Source organism: Tauraco erythrolophus, chromosome 10 (genome assembly GCF_009769465.1).
Source record: "Tauraco erythrolophus isolate bTauEry1 chromosome 10, bTauEry1.pri, whole genome shotgun sequence".
Lineage (NCBI taxonomy): Eukaryota > Metazoa > Chordata > Aves > Musophagiformes > Musophagidae > Tauraco > Tauraco erythrolophus.
Genome location: NC_141474.1, coordinates 17191514 through 17215049, shown reverse-complemented (window position 1 = coordinate 17215049; position 23536 = coordinate 17191514). Strand labels below are relative to the sequence as shown.

The window sequence follows — 23536 nt, the reverse complement described above, 5'->3', positions numbered from 1 at the left end:
ACCATGCACTGCAAAACAAATGTGTCTTGGTTAAGTCATGAAGGCATGTCTGTGACTACAGTATTGACACTCTACAAACAAAAGGGAACATGTAAATACCATTAAATCTAGATATCTTCACTGAATAGTATTTATTTTTCTTTTTTTTCCCCCAGGTTAGATGTGTGAAGATCTTTGAACAAGTGGATGTACAAACTTGGTAAAGATGTCTGTTCCAAGCAAACACCATTCTACTATTAACCCTCCTCCACCAGAATATATAAATAACAAAAATAGTGGTTGTCAAACAAACCAACTTCAGTACTTACAGAGGGTGGTCATGAAAGCCATGTGGAGACACAACTTTTCCTGGCCGTTTCATCAGCCTGTAGATGCAGTGGCACTGAATCTTCCTGTAAGAAGCATTTTGTAATTGGAGTATTAGTATGTAAAGTATTACAGGACTTGTGAATTAATGTTAGTTTAAAAGAGTTTTTTCTGATGCAACAGATCATGGAAGACTACTTTTGCATATGAACTGCTTTCATTAATCCAAGTCTGCAAGAAAACTGTTTTTTCTCTGGTTCATACTAAATGCTGCATCTTTGTTCATTTGCATTCTGATTAGATACTGTAGTAAATCAATATTTCTAAGGGATAATAAGAATGTTTAGACAGGCCTCTTGGAGTTTCTGGATGTTGGTATTCAGTCTTGTCTTCTTTCCACCTCCCTGCTGGTTTAGCCATGTTTCTTAACACTATATATGATGAGCACCGTCTCTTGCCTTTGAGTTTTTTAGTTTTAATAGTAGGCAGCCAGCCTCTTTCAATGTAAAATACTTTATGATGGAAAAGCGGATCTGGTTGACCCTAAAGTAAACAGACAAATCTGGATCCAGTTTGATGCACAGAAGTAATTACACTTGTAGTACTACTTAATTTCAAATCAACTTTGGCATCTTGTTCTGACATTTCTAGAGGAATTAAACATCCCTGCAAAAATAGAGGAAAGGAGATATGGTGTTCTCATACCACAGTGGTAGAACATTCTTCTAGGAAATAGAAGATCTGATGCTCAAATTCTTGTTCTGTATTGTCTTGTGGGTTTTATGTTACCAATTAATTGCAACAAAGTGAATGAATAGAATGTCTTGTGACAAATTGTCTTAAGTCGGGTATCTTTAGACTCCTTCCAGTTTTGGATCACCCCAGGTTTTTCATTCAAATGAAAACATTGCTTATTCACATAATGGTATTTCAAATGACCTGGAAGATACTGTTCTTGGTAGATAAGTAGAAAGGTAAAAAAGATAAATAAAACCATAGTACTTTTCCTTTGATTTTTTTTTCACTTCCTCCAGCTGAAGCAATTATATTTAGTTCTCTCAAATTTCCAAGACTAATTTTACAAAATCATTGGTTCTGTTTAGTGCAGACAAAAGCCTTTATCTGCAGCTGATTCTTGTGACAAACTCATTTGGTCAGTTTGTCCAAAAGCACAGTCAAAATTACTGTCCTTCTGCATCTTTTCTTGCCCTTTTTCCTTCTTGGAAAGAACTGTCACTTAAGGTTAATGTTAAGGGTCACTCAATCAGAGTTGCAGCAACATTTGCAGCTGGCCTCAGGCCAGTTCTGCCTCTCTGGATTTCTAAGGCAGTCACTTGACTTCTAAAAGTATGTGTTAGTTCAACCCCTGCACAATAACAAGCAAGCCTCTGGCTCCATGGCAAGGACAATGAAGGTACTTGTCTCTTTTGCCTCTCTCTTCCAGGTGTTAGAAGATGCAGAATGGACAATACTTAATTATTAGCTGCATTATTTAAAAGCTTTCTTGGCTTTGTTTTGGTAAATTCAACTGTCTACACTATGATGCATTTAGCTTTTTTTATTTATTTCAGGTTTTTAGGACAGCTTTAGAAGACTCTTGAAGTAGTAGTAACTTCACACAGTTACAATGTGTATGTGAACATTGTAGGGATATTCCTGTTCCGATTTCTTAAATGCACCAGCAGGAATTTACCTCATGCTCTTAATCACAAGTCTTTAGCCATGCTACTAAAGTAATCACAATAGTTCACATTCCAGCTGCCTTTCAGTCATATTGCCACATCTTCACTAGGCTAACCCTGAGAGGAGAGCCAATATAACCCAGGGCATGAAGTATTTGATCAGCGACTGTGAAAACTTGGTGGCTTCTTTTTGTCAGTGACTGAGTCTTTGCCTTTGTCAAAGTCAGTTGTTGGCTTCTTTTCCCCTTGTTCTGTAAACTGGAGTGCTACTTCAGGTAAATGGCTCTGAGATAACAAATGAGAAGTACATATAATTTTCATAAGTACTACTACCAGTATAGCTCTGGATCCTATTCTAAATATTCTTTGGGACCTCGAATGGTGGATGTTATATGAAAGTGCAAGGAGAAAATAGGAGGTGAAGAGTTCCCGAGCACTTACTTCTGTGGTACCTATGACTATTGGGGGAAGGCTTCCTTTAAAGAAAATATTCCTTCCACCATAATGCAATTCTTCTGTCTTGTAATTAAATATCCATAGCTAAATGTGTAAGAATCATCATGTCTTAACATTACAGATATCTGTTGTGTGACTAACTCTTTCAAAACCGCAGGATTATTACAGTATTATAAAGAAACCTATGGACTTGAGCACCATTCAAAAGCGTCTGGAACACAATTACTACACAAAAGCTGCAGAATGCATTGAAGACTTTAAGATTATGTTCTCGAACTGCTACATATATAATAAGGTATGCAAAACACAACCTCTTACCAATAACCAGTTCTATTGAACAATACAAACTAGTCTAAAACAGGCAAACTGTTATTGCAGCCTGCACAGGGATTCTGCCTGCAAAATCTCTAGGTTTTAGTTGCAAAGCTTGTGAACAGCAAGCACCAGGTAACTGTTGTGAAGTTTAAGGCTCACAACCCTGAGCTATGCTCCACTCCTCCAACAAGTTTAACCTAACTTAAAATGTGAGCATCTCCCTGCACTTGGATGTTTGTTGGCTGTGTTGAAGCTCTTTAAGATTCAACAGGTTTCTTCAGAACTTAAGTGTGAATAAGCGAGTTCCAGATCTGGCCCCTTTTCCTTTTGTTGTGTGAAGTATGTAGAGCTGTCCAATGGGACAGTGGGAGGAAAAAGTATTTCAGTAATGAAGCAACTTATACTAAAGTGAGTTGGGAGGCAGGGATGGCAAGGATTTATAGACCTTTCTGGTACTGATAGTACTGATAGCTTGCTTCAATCTGTAGGAGCAAGATTCTGTAGACTGCTTATTTTACAAGGCAGCCGTCCATTACCGCAGCCTCTCCTTTACTCTGCATGTTACTGACAATATTTTGCAGCCAGGTGATGACATTGTGTTTATGGCTCAAGAACTAGAAAAAGTGTTTATGCAGAAAATAGCCCAAATGCCACCAGAAGAAAGAGTAGTGATTCTCAACAAAGGAAAGAGAAAAGGAAAGAAGCCAGAAGGTAAGGCCTGTATTATATGTTGAATTGTTAACACATTAAACAAGCAAAAACTGGAAAGAGGGAATCCTCCGTAGCTCGTCACAACTCAACCCTGTAGCAGTCGGGGTGTTCTCCACTCTTCCCAGAACATATTAGACAAGTAACAACATTGCTATAAGGCTTTAGCAGATCGAGTGCAGTCATAATATATTTTTTTTTATAAGTACTAGCTAAATTTCCTATTTTCTGCTAATGAAGTGTGTTTAAGAGGGGATAAAAATAAGAATTAACAACTTGATCAGTAGTGTAACAACATAGCTTCACAGGCAAACTTCTGGTAAAATGTGGTGCTCTTGCCCTCAAAAAGGACAATTCAGTCAAGGCATCTGAAACTTATGAGGAAATTACTATGTAAGTGCTTGAAGTGACATTGGGAAGCCTAATTGCAAGGGCACAGGTGATTAGCTGCAAGTTATTACTCACCACTGACTTCCTATGTCTTTTCAATTGCTCTTATAACCTGTTTCACTTGCACAAAGTGCTCATTTCTGCATCTAAGCTCTCAACATTGCCAAAGAATAAAGATTTATATGGATAGGAGTAAGACTATGCAGTGCCTGGACTCCCATGTACATCTCAGTGGGTTAATTTGGAGATCTCCAAGGCAGTATTTCAAATTGGCCTGGAGGTACTGCTATCAGTTGTTGGGGAAATATTAGCTGTGTCTTGAAAGAGCTGCAACACTTCTTCACACTGATACCTCTTAATTATTTGCCTTCTGATAGCCATGGAGCCATGATCCTAGCTAGCTCAGGAGGATACCAATGCCGCTATATGTAACAATGTTCTTGTTTGGTTTTATTTGTACAGTTTGGGTGTGGAAGAGTGGTTCTGTTGACAACTGTTCAATTTGATCATGAAAGAAATTAACTGAAACATTTAAGACCTACCTTTAAAACTTTCTGTTTTAAAATAACCAGAAACACAGCAGCCCAGCCCTGGGACTTCAAATGAACAAAGCACAGTGCAGAAACAAGCTGAAAGCTGTGAGCAGACTGCAGCAATGACTCAAGAGCTACATCAGGTTACACTAGCTCCTTTGTCTGCAGCTCAGCTGACTACTTTAATGCCAACTGCAGTCCCTATAACAAAAGTAAGTTTCCCCATGTAACTTTCAGAAAGAAAGGTATTGAAATTGCTGCTTCAGGCCCTAACAGCAAAACCATAGGAACCATGCTTATTGCAGTATCTTTTCAAAACTTCTGTTGTGATAGGAGACAGTAAGAGATCTCTATTAAATCTTCTAGGTCTCTGCTAAGTAACTAGGACAGTACTAATTCTAGAAACTAAGCAGAAATTGGGATGACTGCTGGGTATATCTCTTCTTATAAATGTGTTTTTAAAATGTTCTCAAAGAAACAGTGAACTTCAAGATGGTCATTCTTGAAGTATACTACTGTATTTCTGCAAGCTTCACCTTGATATAGAAACTGTTCTTTCCTTGAGGTGTAGATAAAAGTTTTATTACGAAAATAAAGCTCTAAGTTCTATTTAATAACTTCTCATATTTTCAATGTAAATCAAATGCTTGATTCCCCAAAAATAGCATGTTTGCTTAAACATTGTGTAACTAGCCTGGAAGGTGTTTGTAGCTCACAAAAGCAAATTCTTGTTAATTGCAATCTGAATTGTATGTGAACATCTGACACTTTCATTAGACAAACATTCTTGTCTTGACTTAGTTTTGGTTTTGCTCTTCCAGTGAGGAATAGGCACATGTGCCAGGCTCTCATACAGTGTATATTTATGTTTTACTGAAGAGACTGAACACTGATGACAAAGCACACAAAGTATCGCTTCCAAACCAAATACCACCCAGGTTAAAGAAAAATAGAGATAAACTTTGTACATAAAGCCCTCAACCAGGCTTAAAATGAATTGCAGTAATTTTTCCCCTTCCCATGACAGTCATCTTGTGGTAACTTCCTAACCTACTAGCTTTTTTTTTGAGAAGACCAGAGTCTTCCCAAATGGCTAAAAACTGACCACAATTTGACTTAGAGCACAAACCCTGTTCTTTCCTTTACATCTAAGACTGAGCTTGGCATGCTGATCTTGTAGTGCCTTGTAAGTTTCCAGTCAGAAGTTGTGGAAGTGCTACATTTTGCTCTGACTTCAATAGCTGTAAAAGTTCTGACACTTTTAAAATTTATTTTTTTATATAGTCTGAAAGCTGACCATTCTCTCACTATTATAGGCATCCTGTATTTTAGACTGTAAAATTTTCTTTTCCTAGGCAAAAAAAGGTGTGAAAAGGAAGGCTGACACTACAACTCCTACTACTTCATTATTCACAGCAAGTGGTGGATCTTCTGCAACGTTTAATGAAAGAAAAGCTGTTAAAGCATGCAGAGGTGAAAAAGAACATACTATACCAAATAAGCTTCTGAAGAGATACTTGCCAGATTCTCAACAGTCACCTGAAACTTTTAAAAAGATTCAGTTGTCAGAACAACTAAAACATTGTAATGAAATACTTAAAGAAATGTTTTCAAAGAAACATGCGGCATATGCATGGCCTTTCTTAAAACCTGTAGATGTTGCATCCTTCTCATTTGGCAAGAAACAAGGAATCACCAGATGCCCTACACCAGACCTGGGAACCATTAAAGTAAGTATGTTTCAGAGGGAATTGGATTGTTTGTGTGCTTGCTTGAATAACTTGTATAATGACTGGATTTTAATAGTGTTAGCTGAAAAGGTGTCACAAAAGCTACTTCTCCTTTGAAAGAAGTAACCAACATAGAAACCATATACGCTTGCCTCTCTCCACAAACTAAGCCACAGCTCTCTGAAGAAAGTCTCCTAAGTTTCATTGTGACTATATGCATAGTTGCTAACCTACTTCTCTGTCGAACAAACTAATGTAAGTAGCAAGGTAATTGCCATCTCCATGAAGCACTTCAAGCAGGCTGCATGTTAAATATCTTTCAGTCTGTATACGCAATGCTGTTGCTAATGCTCTATAAGACAAAATTCAATTTTGTAATGTAAACTTCTGCTTCTCTCTGAATCTAATTATCCTTGATGAGGTGCCCTGGAACCTCAACACTGGATATTTACTTGACACCTTTCACACTTTCTGTGAAAAGGAACTCTTCTAGATGGAGATATGTGGCCAGTGCCTTGCGAACACTGGGCACATCTGTCTGGGGTTGAAGTATTTAGCCAAGTTGAGATCCACCTTTGTAAGGAGGGTTGAATTCCAGTAGTCTATTTAATTATCTGGAAAACTGGCTTGCAAAATATAAAGGTTATTTCCTGATTTCAATCCCTTACATTGACTCAAACAATTATGGAATAGGCTTTGTATAAATACTACTTAGATTCAAAAACAAGTGCTGAGCACATGACCAAATAAAATCACCTGAATATTGTTGTCTTGACTTGGTGCTGAAACCAGTACTACAAAGTCCTTACAGCAATTAAAATTAGCAAACCTGTTTAAAAGAGGAAATCCTCTTACTATGTTAAAGGGACAACGTTGAAATGAGAAGCAAGTGTTTTCATAATGGTTCCTTCAATATTTACTGTGTTGATACAAGCTGAACCTGATACTGGATGTTGAAATTCTTGTTCCTCCTCTTTTTTTCTGCCAGTTCATGGCAGTGCTTTCTACTTTTAAGGCCTAAATGTGCATTAATTTTCTTTTCCTCTAGAAGAAAATGGATAATTTTGAATATAGAGATATACAAGAATTTGCTACTGATGTTAGATTGATGTTCATGAGCTGCTACAAACGTTATTCTCCAGACCATGAAATAGTTGCTATGGCAAGAAAACTTCAGGTGAGCTATCGCTTAAGTCAGAATTGAAAAAGAGTAGGACTGTAAGATTCCTTTGTGGTCATCTCATGATCTAATGTAGCATCTACTAATGTTACCAACTACTATGTTGCTGTGTAGTTCTAGAAAAGAAGCAGCAACTTCATAATGCTTTTAGAAATTGAAAAACATACTGACCTCTCTGCTGTTCCCAATCCTAACACTTTAGGATGTTTTTGAGGTGCACTTTGCCAAAATTCCTGATGAACCTGTTGCGAGTGTTCATCTGCCACAGCCTACAAGAGAAATAACAGAAGCTTATTCTAGTGAGAACTGTAATGATGACTCTTCAGAAGAAAAATCATCTGAAGACTCTGATCTGGAGGGAACAGCACACTTTGCAAAGCTTCAGGAGCAAGTAAGCATTAGTACTCAGTGTGCATGACTTATAATCTGAGTGTGCCACTTGCGATTATCCATTCTAAGGCTTAGCACCAAGAATCAGTATTTAAAAGATTCTGTATTAATTTCTTTTCTTAATATAGAACTTTCTTCCTGCTTGGAAGGAAATGTTTAGTGAATAGTACCTCAGCAAATACAAACGGGTTTTAGTGAATCATTGCTCTAATACTCTTGCCTACTGTTTCTTCAGATGACTCTCAAACTTCTAAAAAAAACAAACTGTATTGCTGCGGTATGATGAGAGCATCCAGATACTCCACATGTAGATTAGCGGCATATACTTCTAACAATGGCTTTTCCTTCATATGGTTGAAGACTTCTTTTCTTCAGCCTTTCTTGAGCCACACAAAAGCAAGTCATTAAACTCTACTTCAGAAAGCTCAGTAGGAAGTAAAACAGTAGGAATCTCATGCTCATGTGAACAAAGCATGGCTTTGCTTCTCTGCCTAAGAGTGAAATGGGTCTTCCTTTTGTTTGAACATAACACTTTAACCTGCTGCTGTTGTATCTCTAAACTACGGGGAAAACTAGCATTTGTTCTGCTAGTCAAACAAGTGACAGTTTAGTTTTCAGTATTTGTCGGAGTAGCATATACATCATCATGAATTTATGAATGTAAGCATGAGGACAACCAAAAGTCTAGATGACAGCCTTAGCAATAGGGAAGCATTTCAGCGTGTCTGAATTATAATTCTCATTGACTGTCCATTTTCCTTCTAATTCCTATGAGGTTTAAACAAACTGCATTTAGGTCATTTGATATCACAAAATACCTGGGATTTAGGGGTTGAAGATGCACAAGCCCAGTCCCACTAGCCTAATTCAGTAATGTTGTAGAGGTCTAACCTAATAAGGCACTTAGGTGCTTCTCAAACGCTTGAAATTAAAGAGAAGCTGCTGGATACTCCTACACTTATTTTTGCTTTTTAATTCTTCACAGGATGCTAGAAGACAGACTGTTAGAAATGTCTGCATAAAATAAGTAGCTTTACATCTTCTATATACATAGACTATGACTAATCTATATAGTAAGATGCTTGGAAAATAAAGCTCATTTGGAAAGCAAACATCCTATTAATATCTGCTCAACTGCCACAAGTCTCCTGTGATATTTAGGGCCAGTTTATTGTTCATCCTACACTGCCTAAGATTATCAGCTTTTTTTTTTTGCTTTTGATAGCTTAAAACTGTTCACCAGTGGTTGCGGGCTTTGACCAGAGAATACTTATATAGGCTGAAAATGAAAAAAAGCAAAACTAAAAGGGAGAAAAGTAAGAACGAGGAAAAAGCCAAAATAAAAAGCTTGATTCAAAAGAAGAAAAATCTAAAACACCAGATGAAATCTAAGGAAAAGCTGTCTTTAAACATGTAAGTGTGGGGGACTTGTGTGGGTGTCAAATTATTTTAAACTCATGTTACTGCAGTACACTTTTTTCTTGCAGTCAATCAAAGAAAACTATGCAGCAGGTCTTGTTGGCACATAAGTCAGAAGACGAAGATGGTGCCAAGCCTATGAATTATGATGAAAAGAGACAGTTGAGTTTGGACATAAATAAACTGCCTGGAGACAAGCTTGGGAAAGTAGTCCATATAATACAGTCAAGAGAGCCTTCGCTGAGGAATTCTAACCCTGATGAGATAGAAATAGACTTTGAAACTTTAAAGGCTTCAACACTCAGAGAACTACAGAAATATGTGGCAATCTGTTCAAGGAAGATGAAAAGAAAGCAGCAGGGTATGTAGCATAAATGATGCTTTAAAACAAACAAACCAACCAAAACCAGATTTGTTTTCCATTTTGCTACAGTGTTTAACTTCTGTTTCACATGCAGCTAAAAAAACAACAAAGTCAAAAGAACAACTTAATTCTGAGAGGAAACGCGAGCTAGAGAAGAGACTACTGGATGTCAATGGTCAACTAAACCCAAAGAAGAAGAAGCTCAAGTGTAATGTTTCTCTTACTTTTAGTCATTTGTGACAGAGAGAGCTTAAAGTGGGATTTTCCCCTTGAGTTTGTGTACTGTTATGCAGCTGAAGACTTTCTTCTCAGAACAGTTGAGCTCTTAAGCTTCCCATTGCTAGTCTTAAGATTGTTCCTATGTTGAATGAGCTGGAGTCACAGCAGCAAACTTGGTCAATTACTTGTCCTGTCTAAAATATCTTCCTTATTCTTGCACCTAATCCTTTATAACAGATAAAGATAACAGCTTCGGAGCTTAAGGAACACTGAACACTTTCTCCCTTATGCTGACATAAGAAAATATGGCAGGGGAAGAGTGTCCCACAGTCTATGTATATTTGCAATTCACTTTGTGTGGCTTAAGGATTCAGGAATACCAAACTCTAGTCATACTTGTTAGATAGCAGCTAGCTGTTATGCTGGCAAAACTGCATCAATGGCGGGTGTGCTGTGTTGTCTTACTCTTAAGGAAGTGCCCTAGGAGAATTGATTCAGTTTTTCAGTATCAAAGCCAGAAATTCAGTACATACTTGAGCATACCTACATTTACTGGTAGTTTCTGTCAGGGACTGAGGATGGATCAATGCAGCTGACACTACTATTATAGGTCAAGTTGTTACTCATTGAACTAGTGAGTACTGTTATTGCCCTCTATTGTATACCTGTTAAGCTCCTATGTTAAACCAGTTAGCTAAAATGATAGAAGCAGCCCTGCAAGAGATACGCTTGCATCCAGCATTAGCTCACGCAACAATCTTCCTGTCTGGTACGCATGATAGCTAGAAAATATTCTAGAAAGAAAAGCTTAAAGCAGCAGCTGAAATCAATTGTGAAGGATATGTTGTGGTGAGAGGGAGGAGGCAGACCAGGGAATCTTTACAACTGGCATCTGCCTTGTTTATAAGGAAGAGCTTAAGCTGGCACTTAACAAGGACTTGTGTCCAGGGAAACAGGTAGCCATCTACGTAGCTTCTCATTTTCAAAGCCTCCATCACAGCAATACAATTTGAAAACAGTTTTTGAGGGAAAAATCACCATAAACTAAGTTAAATCAACCCTACAGATGCAAAATAGTCAGATGGTGGGGAGGTGGCAGAAGATGACAATTCTGGACTACATATGGTTTGAGAAAGAAGAGAGCTGGCTAGAGATAAAGACCTCAGCATGCAAGTCTGGTAGCAGCAACTAGCACAGAAACAGGGTCTTAACAGCAGGAAAACTTAGGAGGGAAAATTGCTTGAATTGTCTTAAACCAGCACAGTTATAACCTACTTTAGAGTTGCAAGTTGTGTGATTACAACTCCTCCTTGGCTATCTCACTGAAGTAGCTTGCTGCTGGTAAATCTCCCTCCTCTATAAAGATCTCAAATCCACTGCTAAATGGACAGTGGACAAGGAAACAGCAGAAGATGAACTGTCACATGGGAGAATAGACCTAACAAGATTGATTGTAGTCTTGTGTATGAAGACTGCTCCATTGCAGGTTAGTCTAAATTATTTCTTTTTCTCCTGCAGTTGAAAACAACACTGAGTCCAGTATTAGACCAAGCAGACTGAGTGACAGCAGCAGCAGCTCCTCGGACTCTGGCAGCAGTACTAGCAGTGATTCTACCTCCTCAGATAGCAGCGACTCTGAATCGGGTCAGAAAGCTTCCTTTTGTGTTTGTGTAGGCAAAATATCTGCCTTTTCAGTTAGCATCTACTGTTCCATGTGCTTACCATGGACTTCAGTTACCCTTGTAGGCTTGCTCCATGTTGAAGGCTCAGTTCCTGTGCTATTAAATGAGTGTTTGTATTACTTACAAACTCAGTATTAACAAAAAAAAACAAACACAAACCCGAACCACACCACAACTAAACTGCTACAACATCCACTCAACTTACCAGTGAAAAACTTTAGGGACTGAAATCAGCTAGCAAGAGGTCTGTGTATCTAACCTTCACTATTAAGCTATACCTTACTCTTGCAGCTTTGATTCCCTTTTGGAAGTGTGATTTACTTTATTTTCATCTTCTGGTCTGCAGCATGAAGGGTGCTCTATCTTGTGGATAAGGCTTAGTCCCTAAGCTGAGGGACAAAAGTCCCAACAGCATTGACTGTAGAGCCCAAGCCTACTCAGGTGCTTAAGCTGTCTCAAGCTTGCTCAAGGGATGTTGCAGTGCTACAGCATCAGGATATCAGAATGACGTTTCTCTCTATACACAGAACTCTCTTCTAGGACAACAGATCCGTCAAACTGGAGGTCTTACAATGTAGATATCTGTATGAGGTGACAGTGTAATGTGAGATGAATGCTCAACTCTTTGCAGTGTGGGAAAGCAAACACAGCAAAGTCATTGATGGCAGCGAAGACCTTGATCCTGCAGGAATCTTTGGTCTTTTTTTATATCTGGGAGAAGTTCTCTAAATGCATCAAACTGAAGTCAAAAATCTTCCTTTCACTGGGAGGTTTGGCTCTCCAGGTATAACTGCAACTCACATCTTGTATGTGTGAATAATGAAACATATGTGAATGATTTTTTTTTTTTTTTCTCCATCCTCCTCTTTCTGCCTGCTTCACTGTATATACAGTCACAGAAACCTGCTCAAAACAGACTGGAGCCAGACAGAACTGTCCAGATTTTATGAAAAAGCCTAAGGTAAACTGACTGGAATGGATATAACATTTTTGTTCTAAACTAAGTTATTTGTTTCATACAATGGTACTAGAAATTATACAACTTTATCAGGAAAAAATGAATACGGCTTGACTGCCACTTCTTCTGTAAGACTGATTTACATTGAGATGTAAAATCTGGCATTTGTTAAAGTAGCTTATCTATTTGTATAGAAACTGATACACTAGGAGAACTCCTGAGGCTTTTACCTCTTAGTATCACTGTGGTAATTGTGTTGGGTGAAGAAGGGAAAACAAGAGAAGGGGAGAAGGTTTCACACACCCTAAAAAGAAAATCCTCTCCAACTTGATATTTGAGTATAGAATTGACCTAATAAACAGTGCAAACCTCCCTTCAATATTTTGTTCTTTATCTATGAATAACATCACTTCTACACCTGAACAATATGTTAGTCATTTTCAGGATGCTTTATACTACTTATTACTATAGTATTATTATAAGGAAGAGAAGTTCTATCTAGAAAATACTTTTTAATGCCTCTAAGATTGAATTGCTCTATTCCAGTATAAACAGTTGGTGTTAATTCTTTTCAGAGTTAGGTGCCTTTACAATTTCCCTTGAAGCTACCAGAGATAGAGACCTCGTATTTCAAAGCAAGATCACAGCAAAGCCTTTATTGTTCTTACAATAGACTTGCTTTCACTTCAAGTGCTCAGTTGGATACAGGAAACTAGGCTGCAAATTTATTATTCAGATGCTCCTTCTGCATCTTCATAAGCAAAGACTATTGTTTCAAAAAGTGCAGCCTCTGCAGTGACAGAATGACAGGAATAAACTTGAGAAAACAGGATACAGGAATCAAGCTTCAGCTTGGTCAGTTGTAACAGCCCTAACTGACTTTCTGAGTAACAACAAACATCATACTTCAAATTCTTTCATTACGTTTTGTTCTCGTGGGTTTTCTGTGTCTATCAGACCAAGGCAGTGCACTTCACCTCATGGGTTTTTGTCATCTAAACTCTTAGAAAATGCTAGATTTAGTATCATAATGCAAGGACTTCTGATTCCTATAAACAGTGGAAATAGAGTGGTGGTGGGGAAAGGAGACCAAATAGCTACAAAAATTTAAGATTTGGCTGCATTAACTATGCAATCTCTTTCTAGAGAATACCACTGTGTTTACAGAGGACATCCTGCAATGCTGTTCTGCAAGCACGGCCCTCATCTCTTACTAGTAGCTTGCAAAATCCTCAATCATCTGAACTGCAGAAGCCACCTCCCAATAGACTGCAGAGGCTTCAGCCTTTACAGAATAAATCACTTAAACCATCTGAACAAAATTCTCAGTCTCCCTCAGGTAATGTATTTATAGCAAGAAGCATGGCTGTATTTGACTGCTGAGGAAAGAAGGGATGGCAGAACTAGAGTTTGTATTGCCCAATAAGCTTATCTTGGGGTTTTGGAGATTATCAAGTGGATAATACAAAAAGTTCTTGCAGGGTATGGATTATAAAGAACATGATGTAAATAAAAGCATGGTAACACTGAGAACTGGCTCAGATTTCAGATTACCGGGGTGCTGTGGTGGGACAGAACAGTGTTAAAACAGGAGGAGATGTTTGTGCCTCCCTCCAATAAGATGGAGAATGATACCTTAATGAACTCAGGGTTACAGGAAATGCTAAACACCTTAAGATGGGAATTAGATGCTTCAACCCACTACCACCACTCAAGCTCATGTCTGAAATGCTTATTAGCTGAATTTAAGGTTTGGTACCATAGGCCCTCTGAATTGATTGCTGCTGTCTAGACATATCAAATATTAAGTTGCTTAGAAACTAGATCCAAGGAGCTATTCTTTTCCCTTCCTCACTTCAAAAGGCCTAATACCTTCAGACATTCTGAGTTTTTAGTGAAAGACAGCTTCGGCTGGCAGCTGATTGACTGAGAAATCAATTAAAAACTAATTAAAAATGACTGTCTCAAATGGTACAGCTAGGATACATATCCTCATATTCAGTTAATCCACAGATCTAAACAGTGATCTAATTTTGAGATGTAGGATTGAACTTTGCATGTTAGGGGAAATCATACACTATTTCTTCCTCAGGTATAATCTCAGCTGTACCTGCTCTGCGTGATGCTCCAGACCAGCAAACTCCTCAGAGTACTCCAAGGACAAATCAGTCTTCTGTCACCCAGTGCGCGCATCCTCTTCCTGAGGTGAATACATGCTTGTCTCCAATGCATTCATTTGAAATAACTTCTTTAAAGCATGTTCTTATTCCTTTAAATAAGATCTAACATAACATTCCAGGCTTGAATTTGATATGATGAAGGCTGCTTAAGGTTTACAACAAAAGTTATCTAAAACCCCACTAACAGAGTGATTCTTATCCTTTAATAGAGCATTAATGTATTGCCTGTTGGCTGTAACACAAAATGAAAGAGTTTGGCTGATCAATATATCAAGTTTATAATGTACTATAAAGCTTATTTCATCTCTTTTTCAGTGCTATGGGATAAACTTAAACAACTCTTGCACACTTACAGGTTAAAAGCGCACCCTGTAAACCTATGGTTTCACAAAAGAGATGGACAGCTTATAGTATATGTTCTTGTTGTCTAGAAATATCAATCTCAAACTCAGTAATACTCGGAAGACTCTAGAGGCTATCCTGGTAAAGCATGTTACTTTTTCTTCCTGTTCCTAAAGCCATGGAAACTGGGGCTTTCAGGGTCATAGATGAGGTTGTAAAATACTCAGTCGCTGCTGATTAGTCTGCTCTTGGAGAGTATCCTGGTTAAAAGGGCCTCTGCGTTACAAAGGAAGTTATTGATGTTAACTGCAGCAGCATGATCTCTTCCATCTTAAGATGTTTAGCTATCTTTCTCAACATGGTTTCAAACTGAGCTGCTTTAGCCAAGTTTTAATAGCTTTCATCTTCTGAAACAGATAGAAAGTACCTCTTGAGTCTAGGAGCACAAGAATGTGTTCAGCAAGAAAGGAAGAAAAGCAACTTGCCCTTTCCACTATCCAAAGGCAGCCAGTAGTACATGTTGAGACTCAGGTTTTTGCAACACCTTCCCCAGTTCAAGGGGATTACTACTTAGTCTTGCACAGAGAAAAACTGCCACTGAACTGAAGCAGTACAGCTGCCCTTCACCATGACCCATAAGCTAGAGTGGAGCAACTGGCTTTGCAACAGTAAAAGCCACCTTCTATCATGTTGTTCCATGCTAAGGATTAAAGAGCTTGTATCAGTTTCTCATATCCTACCCACTCCACCACTTGGGATATCTGAGCAGTTCATGTTCTAAATCTAAAGTGTTAATACAAGAACTTGCTTTGATTACCATAATATGCATGAAATCTAACTCTTCCCTGGTGTTTACAGAAGCCAGAGCTGAAAAAATTTACTGCTCTGATCTTCTAAATCTTTAATAAATCTTTAATCCTACTGCTGTATAACAAGAATTCACATGTTTAGCACTTCAGAACATATTTTGAAGTCTAACTTCTCTTCTAGGTATCCAACACAACTTCCCAGGTTGACAGTGCTGATTGGAGTAAACAAGCTGAGAAAACAATACCTCCAGACAAATCAAATAAACTTCAAAACGAGGCTAGCAAGACAACTGTTCATTCAAAACCCATAAATCAAGAACAAAGTATGTATTGTCGTAATAAAAACTGTAACTGATATCAGAGGTGCAAATTGGTATGAGCCTGGTTTAAAGAAATAAAATGCTGAACACCTGTACATTAATCAGTCTACAGAATAACTGAGGGGGTACAGTTCACCCTTGCTCTTTCTTTTTGATTTACTACTTTTTTTAAAGTTAAACGGATGCTTGGCTCTTGTTCTGTGTTAAAAATACATAAAGCAAAGGACTTTTTGATTTAAGAACTTATCCCTAGTACTAACTTCAGAAGGCTAAGTAACTCAGTCTTATAGGAAATCTGAGACAACCAATGCTCCAATCTGTTGAACTTCACCGGTCTTTAAGCTGTTTTTTGCTGAAGCTTCGTGGAGCTCTTTTTCCAGGACACTTTGTGTGTATTTTGAGTTACTGTCTCCAGCTCTTGGTGACAAGGATCTGACCGTAAAGCAATGTCAAACAGGCTTTCACCATGGAACTAAATGGCGATTGCTACAAGAACACAGGTTCCCTGAAAGCTGTATTCTATGTAGAGAAGCATCAGACTTCATGCGTATTTCAAACTAAAGAATTGAGCTGGACACTGAATGTCCAGGTTGAGAGCCTAGTGTTACTAGACATGATTGTTTTGGTTCCTCCTTTACTCTTTTCTCTCTAGACTATCTATATAGGCTTGAACAGGGGTGGGAACAAGCTTCTGAAAACCTAATGAAACTAAAAGGCACAGCCTTCTCACTGATGAACTCTTTAATTGTTGCAAAGAATAATGCTTGTTACTTAAGTTGTATTAAAACAACTTGAAAAATGGAGATTTAATTCTCCAACATGTTCTATTCAGTATTTTCATGGTCTTAACACACCTATGCACACACGTACTGACCCCCTTTGTTCAGCCTTGTAGCAGCTGGAGCTGGTACTTGGGTTCCATGGGTTCAGCTAATGATCTTCACTTAGAAAGTTTTGAGGCTGCCTAAAACTTGAATTCCTGTCCTATATATACTGCATGACTGTAACTATCAAGATCAAGTATTATCTTCATATGTTAAAGGGACCACAAAACAAGCAGGAACAAATCAAGCTCACTGTCTCAATATTTACAGGAGGAAAAAAAAGCACAGCCAAAACTACTGGGAAAGCTTGCTCCCTTCCATACTTAACTGTTTACTGCTTAGTCTTTATTCCTCTTCACTTTCTATTCCTAATCCTCATTTAATTTGTACTGTTTCTGTCCTCTCCCCTTTTTCAAGGGACAGCTGTGTTGACAGTTGTATAGGAGCTCCTGTGTTTAATATGGGAACTATCCAGTAATGAGACTCTGCCTTTGAGTCCACTTGAACTTCAGCATTATGTTGCATAGCAGAGCTTTTAACGGTATTATGTGAGTGTAGTTATCTGCCCCCTTCCATAACACAGTGGTGTTTGACTGTTCCTGTAATGCTACGTGCCCCAACTGTGCTCAGTGTTATCCTAACCTTTCCACTATTAACGCCTGTAGAAAACTGGAAGGAGAAGGGGGAAAATACAGCAGCAAAAACTTTGCTAATCTGGGACTGTTGTAGGGCCTGTAATCTATTGATAGAAAGTGTAGAGAGTGCTCAGTGCTACATGTGTCTACTTAGGTCAAACCAGTGAAAACTCATTTTAGAATTGGATGCTCAGTGCAGCTCCGAATTTTGTAGAGAATACTGCTGTCTCAGGCATTTCTGTGAGGTTACCTGCATCTGTGAAAAGAGAGTTCTTGATTTTAAACTTGTTATATCTCTCATGGTATGAGTGCAGGCTGGGTGTAGTACTGAATTCAGTGGTGGCTTGCTAAGAAACTTAACTTGGGAAACTGGTAACCACAAGCTTCCTTTCCGATTAAAAAGCAGTGTCTCTCAATGAGAGGTTCTGTGAAGGCTGGCGTTGCTGTAAGTAGCTCTAAAATGAGTGTTTTAAAGCCCACAGCTGCAAATACTTTTGACACAGTTTCATATGCTTGTGTTATATCTAGAGGTTTAAGACAGATGTGACTATAAATTTAAGTTCACCTTAAGTTTGCTTCAGGTAGATCTTGGTGGGGTGTAACAGGTTGATCAAATTGATCTTAACAATGGGGTTAGACATTTTGGGGTATGTGGAGCTCTTGCTTTATTTTGGAGTATTTGGTGCTCAAGACTGTCAAGTTTCTGTATGAAGATTCAAGCTACCTGTATAAGGACAATTGATGAAAGATGCCTATTGCATTAGGAGGAGTATCTTAATACACTAGTTCTCTACTCTGAAGAACAAGTCTCTGATAACAGAATTTGATATAGGTAGGCTTTGCTTAACTGGACCTCCACGAGAATGGAGATATCAGGATTTGGAACCCTCTTCACTAGTGCTGGAGAGAACTTTAGAGATCTTTCATCCTATTTTATTCCACTGTATAGTAAAAGCTGTCCTGCTCACTTGCAATTATACCATCTCAGAGGCAATGCCTTGGGGCATAGGGTAAAGGCCTTGTTTTGACTTTTGGTGGCTCTGAGGTCTTTCTGAAAACGTCTTTTATGACAAACTAGCTGAGTTTTTGGTAGTCTGCCTGCAGTATTCTAGATTCAAACATCCAAAAACTATATCCTTTGCATGAAAAACCCTAACACGTTCTTTTAAGTTTCTTATCAAACACTTACTTAAAATAAATATTGAAACATCTTGAATTGCAGTAGAGGATCATTGCCAAATAATATAAAATATCTCTGTTGTTTATATCTGGTTCAAAAATAGTGGCTTTTTCAGCATACTCTTAGATTTTAATCCCAGAAGCTCTTTAGAAAAGGAATACAACAAAGTAATGCATAAGATTAAAAAAAAAAAAACAAAACCAAACAAACAACTATCATACAATATGTGGCTTTTGTTAACTGCATGGTATTCCAGCCAGTCCCTAATATTACAAAAATCTATTTTCAGGCTTACTATGATGACTGTAGGAAACCGTATCTGTTCCTGCATTTAAAAAGGGGTTTTTTAAGTCTTAAAAGGTTTGGCGAAAGTGTTTTTCACACAAAATATTATGGATCTTCTATGGTAACACAGTATATCAGAACTGTTAATCTGAAGTTAGTATTGTCAAAATCACACTTCCGCTTTGCCTCTGGTAAGTGTTGGGGTTTTTTTCCCTCACAAGTAATAAAGAGGTAACAGCATATTATTCATACATCCTGTAGGCTACTGGAAATGTGGCGATTAGCCCTCACTGGCTGACTTAAACGCTTTTTTTTTTTTAAAAAAAAAAAAGGGAAAAAAATGGAAATAGGCTAAAGAGCTTCAGGCAAAATTAGTTTACATGATGAAGGAGATACTCTCAAATAATGCTGGAATCAAAATTGAAGAGGGTTGGGTGGGAAGGGGACAGGTGGTGTGCAACTAGCAAGGTGCTACGTTGAGACTTTCTGACCAAACTTTTTGGGCATTCTGCTGGGACCTCTTCTAGAATTAACAAGGAGTTAACTTCTCAGCTGTAGTTGAGTTTAACCATTCCTTTCCCTGTCCTAAACTGGAGAGAAGTGGTCCAGTTCAACTTGAGCGTATGTTTGGCAACGTTTCTGTGATTCTGAACCACATAGTAACAATAAGAAAAAATTGCAGCGTAAACTTTTAAGTAAATTTCTAGAATGACTAAATTTTTATCACGTAACTTTGAGGAAACATAGTTCATAAAAACAACATGAGTGAAAAATCTTTTTTATTCTTCCATCAGGTCATTGTATGCCTGATGATAAACAAAATGGTAAAAACACGCTAGAGCCAAATTCCAAAATTCTTCCAAGAAAGGTAAGTGTTGCTCAAGTCCTATTTGAAAAGAGCTTGAGTATACTTACTAGGATCAATAATTCCCTGTCCTAGGATCTTATCTGAAAATCTGATCTATTCAAATATTTAGTGTCTGATAGGTCTTGGGCATTGTTATAACCTGTAAGAATTTATCTTATTTCTAGTGCTTAAAAAGAAACACACACACACACAAATCTATGGGCTCTGATCACTTCAGAAGGTAAATTATATAAGATTAAGTTAAAAATAACATATTCATATGGCATTAAAAATACGGCTTATCTCACCTAGTTTAATATTTAAACTGTTAGTGTTCCTTGATCTAGTTCTAATGTTCAAGCTAATAGTGTGCTTTCCCTTGCTGATCTGGTAACAAAAATAAGAGTAGTGTGGAATACAGCCTTGGGAACTATTGAAAAGCCTGTTCTGAAACAGGATGATACACTTCTGATGACATTATTACAATTGGGGAAAAATCTGACGGCTTTTATGAAATTTAAGCAAAATATTTCCTAGCATATAATAGGTTATCTTAAATGGAGGAACAGAGGAATTTTCTTACTTATTATTTAAATTCTTCTGTGGTAATCAGCTATTTGAAAACATCAAATTGAAATTACCAGTCTAAGTAATTGATCATGTCAGTCTCTGGACCTAAAATGTTTGCATATAATCTGTTGAATTAAAATATTCCTAGGAATTTTCTTTAGGCACTTAGCTTTCAGAAAGCTATTAGCTTTTTATTGAATTAAATTCCAAAAATATGTATTTCCTTCATAAACACATGACCTTCTATTAGAAGCAGTACTTCTTAAGAATACTGTTTTTATGCTGTTTTTCACTGTGAAGAAAATGTCAGGTGAGAAAACACAGGTATTTAAAACAAACAAAACCCACAAGCCTAATACAAAACTATTGTTATGTAAGGACTATGTATAGAAATGAGATGGATGTTCTTCATATTAAAATATTGTCAATGAACCTTGCATAAACTCAGTTTTGTGAATTCATGTTTTCTGGAATTAAAAAATAGATGGACGTAAAGGATTGGGTAAGAAGCGCTACAAATGCGAATGATTTTTAGTATGTTGCTAAAGAACCTCAAAATTGATGAGAAAACATATTGAAGTCTGCTTAGATTGCCGTATTTGCACTAATATTCTGCCGAAATAAGGATATTTTGTTGTAGATATTCCCAAATAGTTCCAGCCTTACAACATAGTCCTAATGTAAGAACTCGGTAGATAATAGATGATCAGTAGTTGTAGAGTATTTTTGCCTCTTTTATGTTTTCATTTTTCTATTAACTTCAGGATACAGGATTTAAGAATTTAGATTCCTGGGTAAGCTTATGTAAAACGATGACGCTTCCAGCTCCGATAAAAACATCTGCTGAATGCTTCGAACAGTTCAGGAAAGAAGCATTAAAGAGGAGAAGTGAGCAAGAGCAGGAGTTAAAAAGGTCGCTGGTGCAATCCAAGACAGAACTGCAAAACCTTCCTCAAGAAGAAGAGAGGTTCGTAACCACATATGTTTAAATATTATTCTATTTTTTGTTTGTATGGTACTGGATGGCTTAGTTATTCAGGAACGAGTGGTTTGGATTAGGTAATTGCCACATGTTAGATGAAGAGGGGAGCTGTACCACTCTCAAACACAACTGCATATCCAAAACACCAAGCAGCTTTCTCCCTCACAAATCAATATCATTTCAGCAGTCAAAGAAACTTCTTTTTTTTGGTCCCCTAGAGCACTCAATTCCTCTGGTCATGACCAGAATTCACATTTGTCCTCAGTATCTTACTTTTCTATAGCTGTAGCCAGGAAAATCCCCATCTTGTTGCTATCCTAAGGGGAAGCAGGATAATCTAGTCTTCAAGGACTTGATGTTAACGCAGCTAAAGGAGTTCCAGTGTGCACCACTTCAGACAGGAGAATTCTTTGAATTACTGTAGAGAAACATATTCAATAAGCTACTGCTGTAGCATTCTTCCCTAGTTGTTTGCAGCCAGTTTTAGTGAGTGCCCACATATGTGTCCCAGTCTGAGGTCTATTATTACACTGAGTGGGATAAGTGACTGCCTACTAATTACTGCATTGCAGTAATATCTTAGATTGCTGTTTGCCATCTCTTTCAAACTCTGCTTTCTGTAATATTTCTCTCTTCAGTAATCTTGATTTTTTTCTTGTTTGCTTGACTCTATAAAAGATAAGTCTGAGCCTGTTCTTAAATTCTCCTGCTCCTGCCTCTTGCTGGCTGTGTTAGAACAGGTCATTTGTTTGGAGTGTATCATTTTAATAAACAGATCATCTGAGAGACTTAAGAGTCAAGTCCTTGTTCAGAACGTATAATAAACAGTCCAAGCACCTTCAGCTAATACAGGTTTCCATGAGAAGGAAACTGGGCATGTAGCTCATGTAGCTCTATAGATAAGACATGACAGATGCTTGCCAGAAGTTTGTGAAATCTAACTCAAATAACTAGTCAAAGAGGAAGAAGGTAGAACCGAAGCATCACAGGCTAAGAAAGTAACAGAAATCTAAGTGTGTGTGTCTGTCAAAGAAAGGGCATGTAAGCTTTATGTAGCATGCATAATAAATCCTGTGTAGTATCAATTGGGAATGAAACATGGGAAACCTTATCCTACCACAGCCTAACAATTGCATGCACATACCTCTTGGGAGGGGAAATTACTATGAATCAACATGTAAAACAGAACCGTGGTTTGAATGCTATGCACTGTTTTAAATTATTTGCAGAATTCTCTTCGGGTGCAAAGGCTTGTTATGAAGAAAAAGAAGAAACGACTTTTATCCTTTACTAATCTCTTCTGCTTTCTTTAAAGGGGCCATGAAGACCCAGGCTTGGGTGCCATGGCAGACACAGACTGTGAGCCCCAAAAAGAGCAAAGGAGCGAACAACTGCCCCAAGCTCAACAACATGCTCTTGTTCAAGACCGTAACTTGGCTAGAAAAATGGAACAAGAACGCAGGAGGAGGGAAGCAGTAAGTTGCTGACTCTTGCCAGTTAATTTTGTTTCAACTTTAAAAGAGAATAAAAAAAAATTTAGCTCAGGTCCTTATTTTAAAACACATGAATGACTGAAAACAACAGAACTATGCTACCTGAAGAGTTAGTCCAGAACATTAAATAGGAAACTCAAAGTAGGTCTTCAAGTGGTCGAACATGGGAAACTACCTGCTTAGTCCATTACCCCCATAAGCCTAGAATAACTTCAAACCTCAAGTCTTGCAAGCTGTCTATCCTTTTTAACGTATTCCATGTCAACAAAAGCGCTAGTCATACTGTTCTGGTCTGAAATACCAGAACTGATCCTTTTTAAAACTAACTTACTGGTTTTATTGGTGTAGGTAACAAATTTTTTTTAATTGCTTCTATTTTTTTAGATTAATTTTTTAAAAAATCATAATATTGTACAATGGAACTTAAGAACTGCAATGTGAGATCATGCTAGATTCAGAATAAGGTCTATTGAAGCTTTCATCCTGTTCAGCTCTTTTCAGAGAAGACTTTAACATGCACACTCAATCCTGTAATAACAGAGGAAGCATACACGTTTTAAGAGGCTTTGTAGTTTTTCTTGAATCTTTATGAAATATTCAACCTGCATAGTATTAACTAATGTCCAACTGCTCTGAAAATATACTAATTTGCTTTCTTGCAGATGGCATTTGATATTAATCAGCAGAGTGACATTATGGCATCTTTCGAAGAATATCTTGAGTGAAAGCTGTAGCTA

General features: G+C 37.7%; 1 protein-coding gene across 1 annotated transcript; it reads left to right on the top strand.

Moving 5' to 3' along the window:
* The first annotated feature begins 205 nt into the window (after positions 1–205).
* Positions 206–23524, top strand: BRDT (bromodomain testis associated). The gene is given in 19 exon segments (XM_086617306.1): positions 206–394; positions 2602–2739; positions 3341–3470; positions 4430–4602; positions 5746–6120; positions 7169–7297; positions 7503–7691; positions 8916–9103; positions 9178–9470; positions 9568–9681; positions 11211–11336; positions 12268–12335; positions 13500–13671; positions 14425–14537; positions 15845–15986; positions 19702–19775; positions 21089–21330; positions 22622–22789; positions 23464–23524. Coding segments are annotated over 19 exon segments (3084 nt in total).
* Positions 23525–23536: the final 12 nt, after the last annotated feature.